This window comes from Castor canadensis, chromosome 12, assembly GCF_047511655.1.
Source record: "Castor canadensis chromosome 12, mCasCan1.hap1v2, whole genome shotgun sequence".
Lineage (NCBI taxonomy): Eukaryota > Metazoa > Chordata > Mammalia > Rodentia > Castoridae > Castor > Castor canadensis.
Window position 1 is genome coordinate 74783181 of NC_133397.1, and position 12459 is coordinate 74795639.

Here is a 12459-nt window from a genome sequence, read left to right on the forward strand (position 1 = left end):
GTCTATGGTATTTTCTTATTTATAAGAATAAGGCAAAAGGAAAGGGCCATCTTCCCTGTGCCCATTAGGACTGGACATGGGGCAGAAGACTAGGAAGGAGGCCAGTTGGGGCCAGCAGTAGTGCTGAGGAGCTGGGGTCTGGGCCTCCTGAGTTCTTTACAGAGAAGCCCATTGGGCAGGGGATTCTGAATGAACTCACACCTGTAATCCTTAGGTACTCAGTAGGCAGAGATCAGGAGGATCTCAGTTCAAAGCCAGCCCAGGCAAATAGTTTTGCAAGACCCCATCTCAAAAAAAAAAAAAATATATATGAGAAACAGACCTAGGAGGAGGAAATAGCTCAGATAAAAAGAGAGGACCTTGCTTCTGTCCCCAGGTGTTATGCATTCCCTGTACTTCCAGCCCCTCTTGACAGTTTCACCATTGTTCGCACCTGATTCCTCCATTCTGCCTCCATAAAACTTCCAAAACACCTAGGTCAAAGGCACTGAGCATTCAGTCTTATTCCTCCTGGCAACCTTCCCTTCACCTTCCTTTCTTCCCTAAACACTAAGAGGCTAGAGTACCCTCTGCATCCCCAAGTGCCCACCAGTCACGAGGCCCCAGCTGAGAGTTCATCTAATGACCTGAGTCTGAGTAAAACAGCCACACCGGGGTCCTCTGGAACCCCTCAAGGTAACAGGTGCCCAGTGAGCCTGGGGGGTGGGGTGAGGTCCTCAGGCTCCTACCTGCTCCCCACCAGGATAGAAGCATAGAAGGTCATCCAACAGCCCGTGTTCTACCTCACAGATTTCGCTTCGGAACACATCCAGCACAATGTTGTTGCCCATGAAATGGCCTGAGGTGACAAAAACAAGCAGAAACTCTGCGACCTTCTTAGGACCACCAGTGATTCCCCAAACATACACCCCAGCACAAAGAAATCACCTTACCTATCCCCCTTCCCATCTGTCCAACACAACACAGTTGCAGACAGCATCCAGAAATAAGGACAGCCCTGCAAGGCAAGCAAGACAGAATAATTGAGTGTCAGAGATCTTCATCTGAGGATCAGAACAATGCAGTGAGTGCCTGGGGTCACAGCTGAGGGAGAGAGCCTAGTCACCCACCCTGGTAAGAAGTCCCAGAGGAGGTGACACATAAGCAGAATCCTGAAGGATGGGGACTGGTCTGGGGAAACAGGAGAGTTCCCAGCTGTGGGGAAAAATGCAGATGTGCTCAGGGAAGCAGGTAGGGCTAAAAGAATGCTGCTGCCCAACCACTGCTCTCTAGGAAAAGCCAAGGCAACTGAGGCTGAGACCCACCCTTCTTAGAGGTTTCCGCATAGAGCAAGCCCTTTGTGTCTTAGAAGTCACAACCAGGGAATTCAGGAGCCCACAGTGAACAGCAGAGAGCTCTCCCTGCCCCAGGAGGAACATAGAGGCCAGGGCTCCTGGTTTCACTATGACACCCACCCCCGTGTCCTTGGGTCAGCAGGAGCTCAGAAACGACTTGGGTGCCTGGGGGATGACGCAGCAGCTACTGTGCCACACCGCCCCAAGTGTATTCCCTGGAGAAAACAAGCGTCCTCACACCACATGGAGAAGTTTGGCAAAGCCATTCCCTCCCTCACCCTTTCTCCAGCAGCCTAGGCCCAATTCCTGACTCTAGCTAGAAACAGACCCCAGTACAGGGGACAGCCATGACCTAGAAATAGGGGGGTAGGAGGAGCCTAAGGCCACTGCCAAGGTAACACTGGGCAAACCAGGAGCCAAAAGTCAACATGAACTGATTTAAGATGGATGGCTAAGAAAGAGGGAAAAGCCTATCATTCAACACTCCTGGTAGCTTATTTATTTGGAAATGAGGGAATGACACTGAGAACAGGTGACAGCAGCTTCCATGGAGCAACTTTCCTCCTACTTCAAAGATGAACTCCGTTTCTTAACTTCACACCTCTTCTCCAGACCCTCATAACAGAAGTTGCTGGTTGCCCTCATTTTGTAATTAAACCTATGCTAACCACACAGCTTTTAACATTTTAAACTGCCAAGGTTCCCTCTGCTCAAGGTCACTGTCACATCAGAAAGCACCAGGAGAAAGCAGCCACCAAAAGAAAATGTAGCCCTGGAAGGAGCCCCCCAGTCCTCTGACACAGGGTTCCCAGGAGCTGTGAGGCCTCTCTCCAGGGCTGCATCAGTGTGATGAACTGTGTCCTGAGATCAGGCTGGCCCAGTTGTCCAAGTGTCACCCGTACAATCTGCCCCAGGCACAATTCCCATTCCAAGGGGAACTCCAATCTGCTGGGATCAACTGTGTTGCCCAGCCTGCCAGCAGCCCAGAACCACATCTACTGTAACCCTTCATCCAGCACCCCGTGACCCCAACACCAAATTCAGAAGAAACTTTTGAGAGATCAACAGAGTCCAGCAGGAGTGGAAGGCAAAAGGCCACACTGGGCTCCAGTGTCCAGTGTCCAGCACTGCACGTTAGAGTAAGGCTCCAGCTGTTTCCAATGCTCCCAGCAGGGGGCAAAGCCAAGGGAGCATCTGGAGCCTGCTCCTGTCAGGTGCCTCAAGAACAAGGGCCGAGCTAAGTTACAAAAAGCCATTCCTTGAGACAGTTTGGGGTGCAAAACACAGATAGTGCACAACCCATATCTGGAACACAAGACAGAGAGAGAGGCAAGCATCCCACAGACTCACAGACACCACAGAAGGCATGCACAAGGCACAAACTGTATTTGTTTTGCAAGAGAGCTTTTCACTGAACAAGGCAGAGGAGCCAAACCCTCATTTGCTAAGAGCTTTATTTGACTATAATTCGCATAACAAAAAACTCATCCTTTTAAAGTGTACAACTCAGTGCTTTTTAGTGTATTCACACAGTCCTGCACCACCACCACCATATAATTTCAAAACATTTCATCACCCCAAAAAGGAAAGTGCACCCACTAACAGTCACTCCCTATCCCTCTCCGCCTGAGTCCTGGCAGCCACTGATCTGACTTTGGATTTTCCTGTTCTGAACATTTCATGTAAATAATTCCTTAGGTGGAATTTTGTGGTTGACTTTTCTTCTTAGCATGTTTTCACAGTCTAAATGTGTTGTAACATGTATCAATTCTTCTTTCCTTTTTACAGTCCAATATCACACAGTGTGTGGATAGACCACCTTCTAGTTATCATTAGTTAGTTGGTGAACACTCAAGGTGGCTTCTTTCTTTTCTTCTTTTTGCGGTGCTGGGGGTGGAACCCAGGGCCTTGTGCACACCAGCCAGTGCTTGCTCTACCACTGAGCCACACCCTCCGCCCTGTCCCTCATTTTGGCTATTACGGATAATGTTGCAATGACCATTTGTGTGCAGGTTTTTGTATGGATATGCTTTCAGTTCTCCTGGGTGTGTAGCTAGGAATCAAAATACTGAGTCAAATGATAGCTCTAGGTTTCATCTTGGAAAACTGCCAAATGGTTTTCCACAACAGCTGCAGCATCACACATTCTTCACAAGGCTCCAGGAAAGTAACAGGGAAGGACAGCTGCAAGGGCTGCAAGATGCAGACTACCTAAGAAGGCTCAAGTGGTAGAGCACCTACCTAGCAGCCACACAGCCCTGTGGTCCATTCCCAGTACTGCAAAATAAATAAATTTTTTAAAAATTTTTTTACAGTTCTTAGGAAAACTCAACAACAAAATGACACTACAGGAAACTGAAGCCACAGGCACCTATAGTTACAGCAAATTGTACTCCATTTGCAATACTATAACAAAATACTATGGACTGGGTAATTTGCAAACAACAGAAGTATATTTCTCACAGTTCCGGAGGCTGAGAAGTTCAAGGTGAAGCTTAGATAACTGAATTTTGATCTTTCTTTTCTTTTCTTTTCTTTTCTTTTTAAAGACATGGTCTCACTATGTGACCCAAGCTGCCCTGGTACCCATGATCCACCTGCCTCAGCCTCCTGAGTGCTGGGATTATAGATGTTTACCACCATGCCCAGCTCTTTTCTTATATAAGCATTTGATTGTGAATTCATTTCATATTTTATATTTATGTATGTGTATATTAGAAAGGAAATACCAAAATCAATGATCAAGCTTGTACCTTAGAAAATTACAGAAAGAGCAACTTAAGGCTAAATTAAGCAAAAGAAATGAAATAATGAAAATTAAAGCACAAGGGTCTGGGTATGGTGGCTCACTTCTTTAACCCAAGCTATTTGGAAAGTGGAGATCAGGAAGACTGTGGTTCAAAGTCAGCACAGGCAAAAAAATTAGTGAGACCCCCCAATCCTCAACAAACAAACCAGGCATGCTGGTACATGTCTGCAATCCCAGCTATGCAGAGGCATAAGTAAGAGGATCACAGTCTAAGGCCAACCCCAGGCAAAAAATGCAAGACCCTATCTGAAAAATAACTAAAGCAAAAAAGGGTTGGGGTGTGGCACAAGTGGTAGAGCCCCTGTATAGCAAGTATGAGGACCCTAGTGCAAACCCCAGTACCACCAAAAAAAAAAAAAGTCGGTCTTTGAAAAGATCATTATAATTGATAAACCTCTAGCCAGGGTAACAAATCACTAATACCAGGAACAAACGAGCAGCGATCACAACTGATCCCAAGGGGCAGTGAAGGGACAAAAAGCCACACGATGGGTGGCTCTGTGCCCACTGATCTGGTAAGTCAGATGAGGCCGGCCCCTTTCCCTGGGTGCCTCACTACTGTTGGTTGTGAGTGTTGCTACTATTTGTATGCGTGTGACTTCCCATTACTAATTCTATAAGTCTGTGTTCTTTGTTGTGTGTGGCCACTGAAGTCTCTGCTTAGTTAGCTCAGTGGTCAGCTAATGACCCATCAGCCTTTGCACAGGGGCTGTGTGAATTCAGGAATATGTCAGAGCTTTTCAAAATCCCCTACAGGGCTTATCTCATGTCATTTTCTTTTTATGTTTCTTTAATCAGCCTCGTATAAGCACCAACTGATGACTGCTGTCAGGGGGCAGCCATGATGTTAAACAGCCACAGACTGTTTTCCACAAACACCCCACAAATCGGGCTATACACGCAACATGAGCTGAGTCAGGCCAGAGAAGATAAACTTGGGGTGGGACTTCCCGGGAGCTATGACACAGGCACATAGCAACGGCTGTTTAGGGATGGGCTTCAGGGATCCCCACACCCATTACTGCCCCTCCAGTCACTGTTAGACAACCATTTGTCATGGCTCATGGGTTCTTAAGACTACTATGCAGCTGGGACAGAGAAGATGAGGACAGAGCAAATTAAATGCCACAAACTGAATCACAAATGTTTTCCTAAGTAAGCACCTAGGATTGTTGCATGCCTTGAGTTCATTCCTGGAGTCCTGTGAGAGTTGATTGTGACCATTTCTTCCCTGTTCTATTGCTGCGGGCTTTTAGAGGCCCTCACTTTGCCATTCCAAAAGTATTCCTCCCCAATCCCCATTTCACTGGTAAAGGAACTGAGAAAGGTGACTTGTCCATGTTAGTAAAGCACTGTGGTTTGAATCTTAAATGTCCCCCAAAGGCCCACACGCTAAAGGCGTGGCTCCCAGCTCATGGCACCATTGGGAAGTGGTAGAATCATTAAGAGGTGGAGCCTTGTGGAAGAAAATTAGATCACTGGGAGTTTGCCCTTGAAGGGGATATGGAACCTCAGCCCCTTCCTCTTTCTCTCTTTTCCTCCTCACTGTCATGAGGTGAAGTTTCCTGCCATGAAGTACTGCCACAAAACAGGGCCAAGTGACCACAGACTGAAATCTAAAAGCTCTAGCCAAAATAAACCTTTCCTCCTCCTTTTAAGTTGATTTATCTCAAGTATTAGCAAGAGCAAGGGGCAGCTGACTAACACATGAAGCGAGTAGAAGAATCCAGCCCAGCAAATGGTCTTTCTACACACTGCCCCGGCTCTGGCTTTTCTGCCCTTAATTCCTGAGGCGGCAAAGAATTCTGGGTGCAAATCACTCAAGGAGAGGAGAGAATGTACCTCAAAAAACCCAGGAAAGGAAAAAACCCCACACACACCATGTGTGCTACAAGTAGTTGACAATGGCTGATGTCATTGAGGCCTCACACGTGGGCAGCTCACAGTTAGAGAGTAGAGAGAGACAAATTTGAGTGACAATTTAAAAGTGAAAGGTGCCAGAAAGAAGTAGGGATTAAGTGCTGAGGTCAGGGGAAGCAGAAACTCTGTCCCAGTTGCTCACGTGTCATAGCCCCATATGGGAGACAGCACTGAGTGATGTCACATGCACCAGGCCACCCAGAAACACTTCCACCCCAGTTGGACTGCAACTAAAGTAAGCCAAGGAGGATGTCACCTATCTCGTTCCTCTTCACAGCTAACACAGGCCCTATTCAGGGTCTTCACCTCAACGTTCCCCTCTTGGGAGAAACAGCAAACCTCAAACAGAGTCTGGCAGAGGTGGCCCACAACGTACCAGCTCCAAAGGTAAAGAAAGGGCCCTGGTCAGGGAGCGGCTCCAAAAGCACCTTCTCTGCCTCACATCCTCTCCTTGGCTTGCCAATCAGCCAGCAGTAGAAGTAGCTGTCCATCTCCTATGCAGTGACCTGCTCCTGGGGCAGGAGTGTGGCGTTAGTGAAGCAGGGACCTCAACCGAGAGAAAAGTAGGTAAATAAAATAAGGTGACAGGGTTATTATTCATGAAGTTGCTGTATTCGAGCACCAAATTCCATGAGAAGGTGACAGAGGATACACCATTCTTGGAGTCTCCAGTCTGCTATGTGTCTGACAATAATCTCATTCTTTGTAGCCAAAATAAATACATAAAAAGTCAAGTATGCTGAAAGAATTCAGAGTATTTAAAATAGTATTTCCGTTCCACTTAAAAGATTATTGCCATGTGTTCATATAAGGAGATCCTATCTTTTTGCATGGTGTGCCCACAGTTTTAACTTGTTAGATTCCCGCATGCTTTTTTTTTAACACATGCCTTTTTATAAAAAAGAATTTTATATGGTACTATATTTTAGAATCAATAATTAAGATTCCACTACCCATGCACTGGGATTTCTGTAGACATTTAACTGCTTTATAAATCCTATGTTTGGGCTGGTGGAGTGGCTCAAGTGGTGGAGTGGCACAAAATTCTTTTTATATTTTCATCATTTTTACACTTCCTACTTCTCTCTCTCACTTTCTTCAAGGTTGTTTGCTCTCCTGGGCAAGTATTTACCTGATTCTGTTGTATGTGTTAGCAGGTTTCAGTGTTATAGCTAAAGACAGAATGCAACTACACCAAAATTGTGACAATCAGAGTGATTTTTGGAACGTAGCAGCTGTGGGGAAGGCCATTTTGCCAGCCCTTTGCTGTCAGCTTCCCAAACCTGGGCCTCCCACCCCTTCCCCCAGCGCATGTTCCCTCCTCTACCCTGGGATCTACCAATGCTAACCGTTACTGTAGGCTTTCACCTTGATTTCTTCATCTTACTGAGGACAGGACTCTGGCGTCTTGGGATTTTTACCTGTGGAGATCTTCATTTCTTTTTAAATGACACTTACATCTTAATGCCTTAGCACTTTTTTACAATCTTTGGTTTTCCCCCTCATTCCAAGGAACATGAGTGTGGACCCAGCTTCTCCCCAAAGTTTGCCATATTCTGAAGCATATGGTTCTAGGGACTGCTCGCCAGTGCCCGTGGCTTATGGGCCTCAAGAAAATTGTTTGTCCTTACAAATGTCATCTGCTCAGATGCTCCACCCACAGACTGCCTCTCTTCTTCCTTATGCCATGGACCTGCTTATTCAAGACAGTCCTGATTCTTCTACCAGTCCCAAGGCCAAGCCACCTGATTCAGGTTCCAGAGAGAGCACAGTGAAGAAGAAAGACAGTAAAGCCCAGGTCAAGAAGCAGAAGATGGGAACTGTGTTCTCCCAGACCCAGCTGTGTGTGCTCAATGACAGGTTTCAGAAACAAAAGAATCTCAGCCTCCAGAGGATGCAAGAACTTTCTGGCATTCTGAACCTTCCCTACAAACAGGTTAAGACCTGGTTCCAAAACCAGAGAATGAAATCTAAGAGATGGTAGAAAAGCAAGTGGCCAAAGAATGGCAACAGTATGGCTCAGAAGGGCTCGGTGCCTCCATTTGAACCGTCACCAGGAGTGTACGGGAACACATCTTCAAACCTTCCCATGTAGAACAACCAGACCTGCAGCCCAACTTGGAGCAACCATTCCTGGAACAGTTAGACCTGGTACATCCAAGCTTGGGATATTCAGGCCCAGAACAATCAAGTCCACACCTATGGAGAAAAACACGTGCAGACCTATATACAGTTCCAGAAAAATTTCCCTGTCAGTGATTTGGAGACCACCTTGGAAACAGCTGGGGAAAACAATAAATCTTTTGGTACCCAACAAGTCTTGGATTTCTCCCTATATTACTCTGTGAATATGCAGCCTAATGATGTGTGATAAGTGCATTACTCAGATTCAGTCTGAATTTAGTGGGGCCTGCATCCCTCCCTTCCTTCTAGAATTTTTGTTTTACAGATGGGTGGGGGATAACTGGAGTCTATTCCATAACCTTAACCTGCTACCAACAGGTTTCTGGTTACTGATAAGTAAATCTAATATAAGTTTGGGTATCTTTTTTTTTTTTTTTTGTGGTACTGAGGTTTGACCTCAGGGCCTCACACTTGCTAGGCAGGCACTTATGTTGGATATTTTTGAGACAGTCTCTGGAACAGTTTTCCTGGGACTGGCTGTGAACCTCAACGCACCTCTCTGCCTCCTGAGTAGCTCCTATTATTGGAGAATGGGAGGCTTTATCTGGGCTCTGTCTTTCAATACAACTATTACTTTGTTCATTAATATTATTTGTAGAAAGATGTTATATACTCGACTGTATCATGATAAATCAGTAATCAGTTTGGCTAGTTAAGTACAAACGAATAAAATACTGGTTTTACATTTAAAACAAGCAAACAAAAAAGTTAACTGGATCAGATCTACTGATCTACCTGCTTCTCCTATTGTCCATAGCCTCTCAAAAATCACTTACTCAGCCATCAACTTCTACTGGAGGAATAAGAGCTCTCTTTTGCTGCTTCCTTGAAGTGACAATCTCTGTTTTCAAATCACAGCCTCATCTTCTACTCTGTCATCTTTCCTTTTAATCATGTCACTGATGTAAGATATTCTTGCTTATTTCCCAAAATCTCCTCCCCTAGAGCGTGCCCTTTCTACCAGTCTTTCCATCCAGGTGACCCCAAACTCACCTGCAAGGTGACCTCCCACTGCGGTCATGCCCCACCTTTTAACCCAAATGCTACTCACAGCTGGCCAGTCTGCCCCCACTCACAGGAGCAGGACACTCCCTGTCCCCTACATGTGCACAGCCCAGCGGGCAGGACAGGAGCCACAAAAGAAAACACATGTGCCATCTATCCCGACTGCCCCATCCATCAACTTCCATTTCTCCCCAACTTCCAAATCCTCCACCCCTGTTAACTTGTTCCTGCTGCTTTGAATGCTAATTTCCTAATTGATCTTGACCTTTCTCCCCACTTCCCTACCCCCAGCAAGAGCCACAGTCCTCTCTGCTATTCCTTCCTTAACATGGTTCTAGTTCTCCCTCCTTTCTTTCATCTCCCTACCTTAGTTTTACTTCCCCTCACTCTAGAATTTCTGGAACACTCACTACATCTTTTGATGCTTCTATTAATAAACATCACCTTTCCAGGCTAATGTGGGACTCAGCCTATAGTGTCCCTTCCCCCCGCACTGCTATTCCTTCTTTTTATCTATGTTTCCCTTTAATTGCCACAGAAAAAGCCTGTCCTGGGCAGACCCTGATGCCACCAGCCTGGCCGTGCTCACCCTATAATACTGTGGGACAGAATGATCCCTAACTACAAAGACTGGTGACCTTCCCGGCTCTTATGCACAACCCCCTAAGAATTCCATGAACTCATGAGCACATCTTCCTGGAAGCCACTGAAAGCTGCAAAGTTTTGCTCCATCATTTCTCAAAAGTGTCAAATAAGTCAGCCAGAGGCCATCAGCCTTGGATCCTTTCCCCTCGGACAGCTGATTTATACTGTCTGCTGCTGAATCTTTGGAAACTCCAGCCTTTAACTGGGATCTTGGGATTAACCCTCACCCATGCCCCCCTTGGAAAGCTTCATAAAGAATGCCTCTCAGAGGGTGGGGGAGAGGGGCAGAGGGGAGAAATGACCCAAACAATGTACGCACATGTGAATAAATGAATAATAAAAAATTTAAAAAAAAAAAGAATGCCTCTCAGTCTGCCAGTTTTATTTTCAGAGCCCACTGTGAGATTTATCCTTTGTACACAGGATGGCCAGGTGTTGGTGGGCAATGCTTTTGTTCTTGAGCTTGGCAAAAAGCAAGGCCACTCACTTGGGAGCTGTCATGGCTGAAGATGACAGAGCCAAGGTCCCTGCAGCTGCCAGCATGGATGAGCTCCTCCGTCATGTACAGCATATGAAGGCTGCCGCCTCGCAGGCTCTCCTGCTGCAGAAAGGTCGGGTTCAAAGCAAAGATGACCTGAAAGAGGGGAGAAAACATAGGTACCTTTTGAGTTCACTGGCAAACCAACCGTTTGCTTCTTTCTTATGTCCATGACTGGCAATGGCCTTACCTCTGTGTTCACTCTGCAAGGATGTAAGTACTGTTGCTAAAAAGGGTACATAAATCCCTGAATGGTGTCCAGAGAAAAGGAGGACAGTCCTGTCCATACCACTCAGGTTGGATCACACCTTGAGAACTGCCCTAAGAGGGACACAGACAACCTGAGAGTCTTACATGATGGTGGTCAAGAGGTAAGGAGACCCAAAGGCATACGATGAATGACTAAAGAAGACAGGAGGTAAGGAGAGGGGACTGGAAACACAGACAGACCTATACATTAGTGGGTTCCAATTACATAAAGAACTAGACAGGAACCTACCAATGTACAGTCTTTCCTATCCATCAGTGCAGATTTCCACACAATGGATTCATTACAGCCATGGGATGTTAATGAAAGTTAATGTGAAACAAAAAAAGGAGAAATAAGAACTATGCAAAACTAACCAGGCTTTTTTTTGTACAGGATTTCTCCAAGTCTTTGATACACTGATGTGCAGTGTGATCCTCCTGAGGGGAAGACAATGTGCTGACCTGTTCTCTACATTTGGATTGTCAAAGAAGTTTGTCGGCTTGCTTCCCACTATCACTATGGCACACACTCACCTGCACCTGTGGCCCTAATCTTAGTCTGTCATGCTGGATAGTTTGCAAAGAACAGAAATTTACAAAATTCAAGATCAAGGTGCCGGCATCTGGTCTGGTGAGGGTCTTCTTCCTGTATCCTCACATGGCAGATGGTAGAAGGGCCAGCTAGCTCAATGCTGTGTGACGCCTCCTTCATAAGGGTCTTACTCCTCTCCCCGGGAGGAGACCTCATAGCCTAATTCCTCTTAAAGGCACTGCCTCTTGATACTATCATATTGGCAACACCTGAATTTTGGAAGGGACACACTGAGACCATAGCACTCCTCCTTCTACCCACCACCTCGCCAGTTCCTGTAACACAGTCTTAGCTAAAGGGGTAGAGGAAGATCTTTCTTTGTGAAATCCCTCCTCCTCTCTTCTCTGATGCCTCCCCCTTCTCTCTTCAAAGGCTCCTCCAGCCTCTCCTGGAAGGCATCTCCCCAGGTATCTGCAGGGCAGTCTCTTCTGTATAGGGACCTTCTGGGCCAGACCATGTTCCCAGACTCCCACCCTCCTTCTGGTGACCAGCTAGAGTTGAGCAGACAGCCTGCTTGGCCGTGCATGGCCATAGCCCAGTAGAAGAAGCACACACACGCAAGGGCATATCTGCATATGATTATCTAAGGGAGGTAATCAGTCTTCCACAGGTATGAGTCCCAAATTCTAAAGCCTTACAGTTAGCACCTACCCACAACCTTGAGAATGCTACCTGATTTCAAATTAGCTGGAGAGACAAGTCTTCAGAGGGGAGGAGAGAGGCTTGGAGAAGCAACGATCAGGTAGGCCAGGTCGAGGCCAACATTTCATATCCTGTCTCAATCCATGCTCAGTTCTCAGAGTCTGGTCCACAGCTACTTGCTGGTGGGCTTTGCTGATCAACTCCAGGCACTCAGGACAAGCCCAGGCTGCCTGCTGCTCACACACCTTCCTCCAACGGTATTCACTAATCTTTCAAATCTTTGTGATGGTTTTCATGGTATCTAGAGAAGAATGAGTCTCTTATCCTAACAGACATGCCAGTCTGCAAACTAGGGAAGATTTCATATGGGCCACGCCACAGATTAAACAAGAATTTTGTTTATTCAGTCCATTCTCAGCATACTCAAATGTCAAATTCACCTTCAGGACATCTCATCTTACCATGAGACGCTTACAGAGCCTGGCTAGAATGTTTGTCTTTTATGTTTATTTTTAATGAGTAAGGTCTAAAGAAGTTTGTA

The 12459-nt window shown here is 46.2% G+C and overlaps 1 protein-coding gene and 1 pseudogene across 6 annotated transcripts in view; one reads left to right on the plus strand and one right to left on the minus strand.

Moving 5' to 3' along the window:
• Positions 1 to 12459, minus strand: part of Trabd2a (TraB domain containing 2A) — a 31994-nt gene that overhangs the window by 2405 nt on the left and 17130 nt on the right. For 2 of the 6 annotated variants that reach the window (XM_074050086.1, XM_074050087.1), the window contains exons 2-4: positions 10385 to 10531; positions 933 to 997; positions 729 to 838 (exon numbers count right to left, since the gene is read on the minus strand). In XM_074050086.1, the coding sequence (XP_073906187.1) occupies positions 729 to 838; positions 933 to 997; positions 10385 to 10440 (231 nt within the window). In that variant the 5' untranslated portion in view covers positions 10441 to 10531. Of the gene's footprint in view, positions 1 to 208; positions 288 to 728; positions 839 to 932; positions 998 to 10384; positions 10532 to 10625; positions 10756 to 11927; positions 12253 to 12459 lie in introns of those variants that run through there. The other 4 variants (XM_074050090.1, XM_074050089.1, XM_074050085.1 and 1 more) reach the window with 4 other exon arrangements.
• Positions 7580 to 8434, plus strand: LOC109698856 (homeobox protein NANOG-like; annotated as a pseudogene).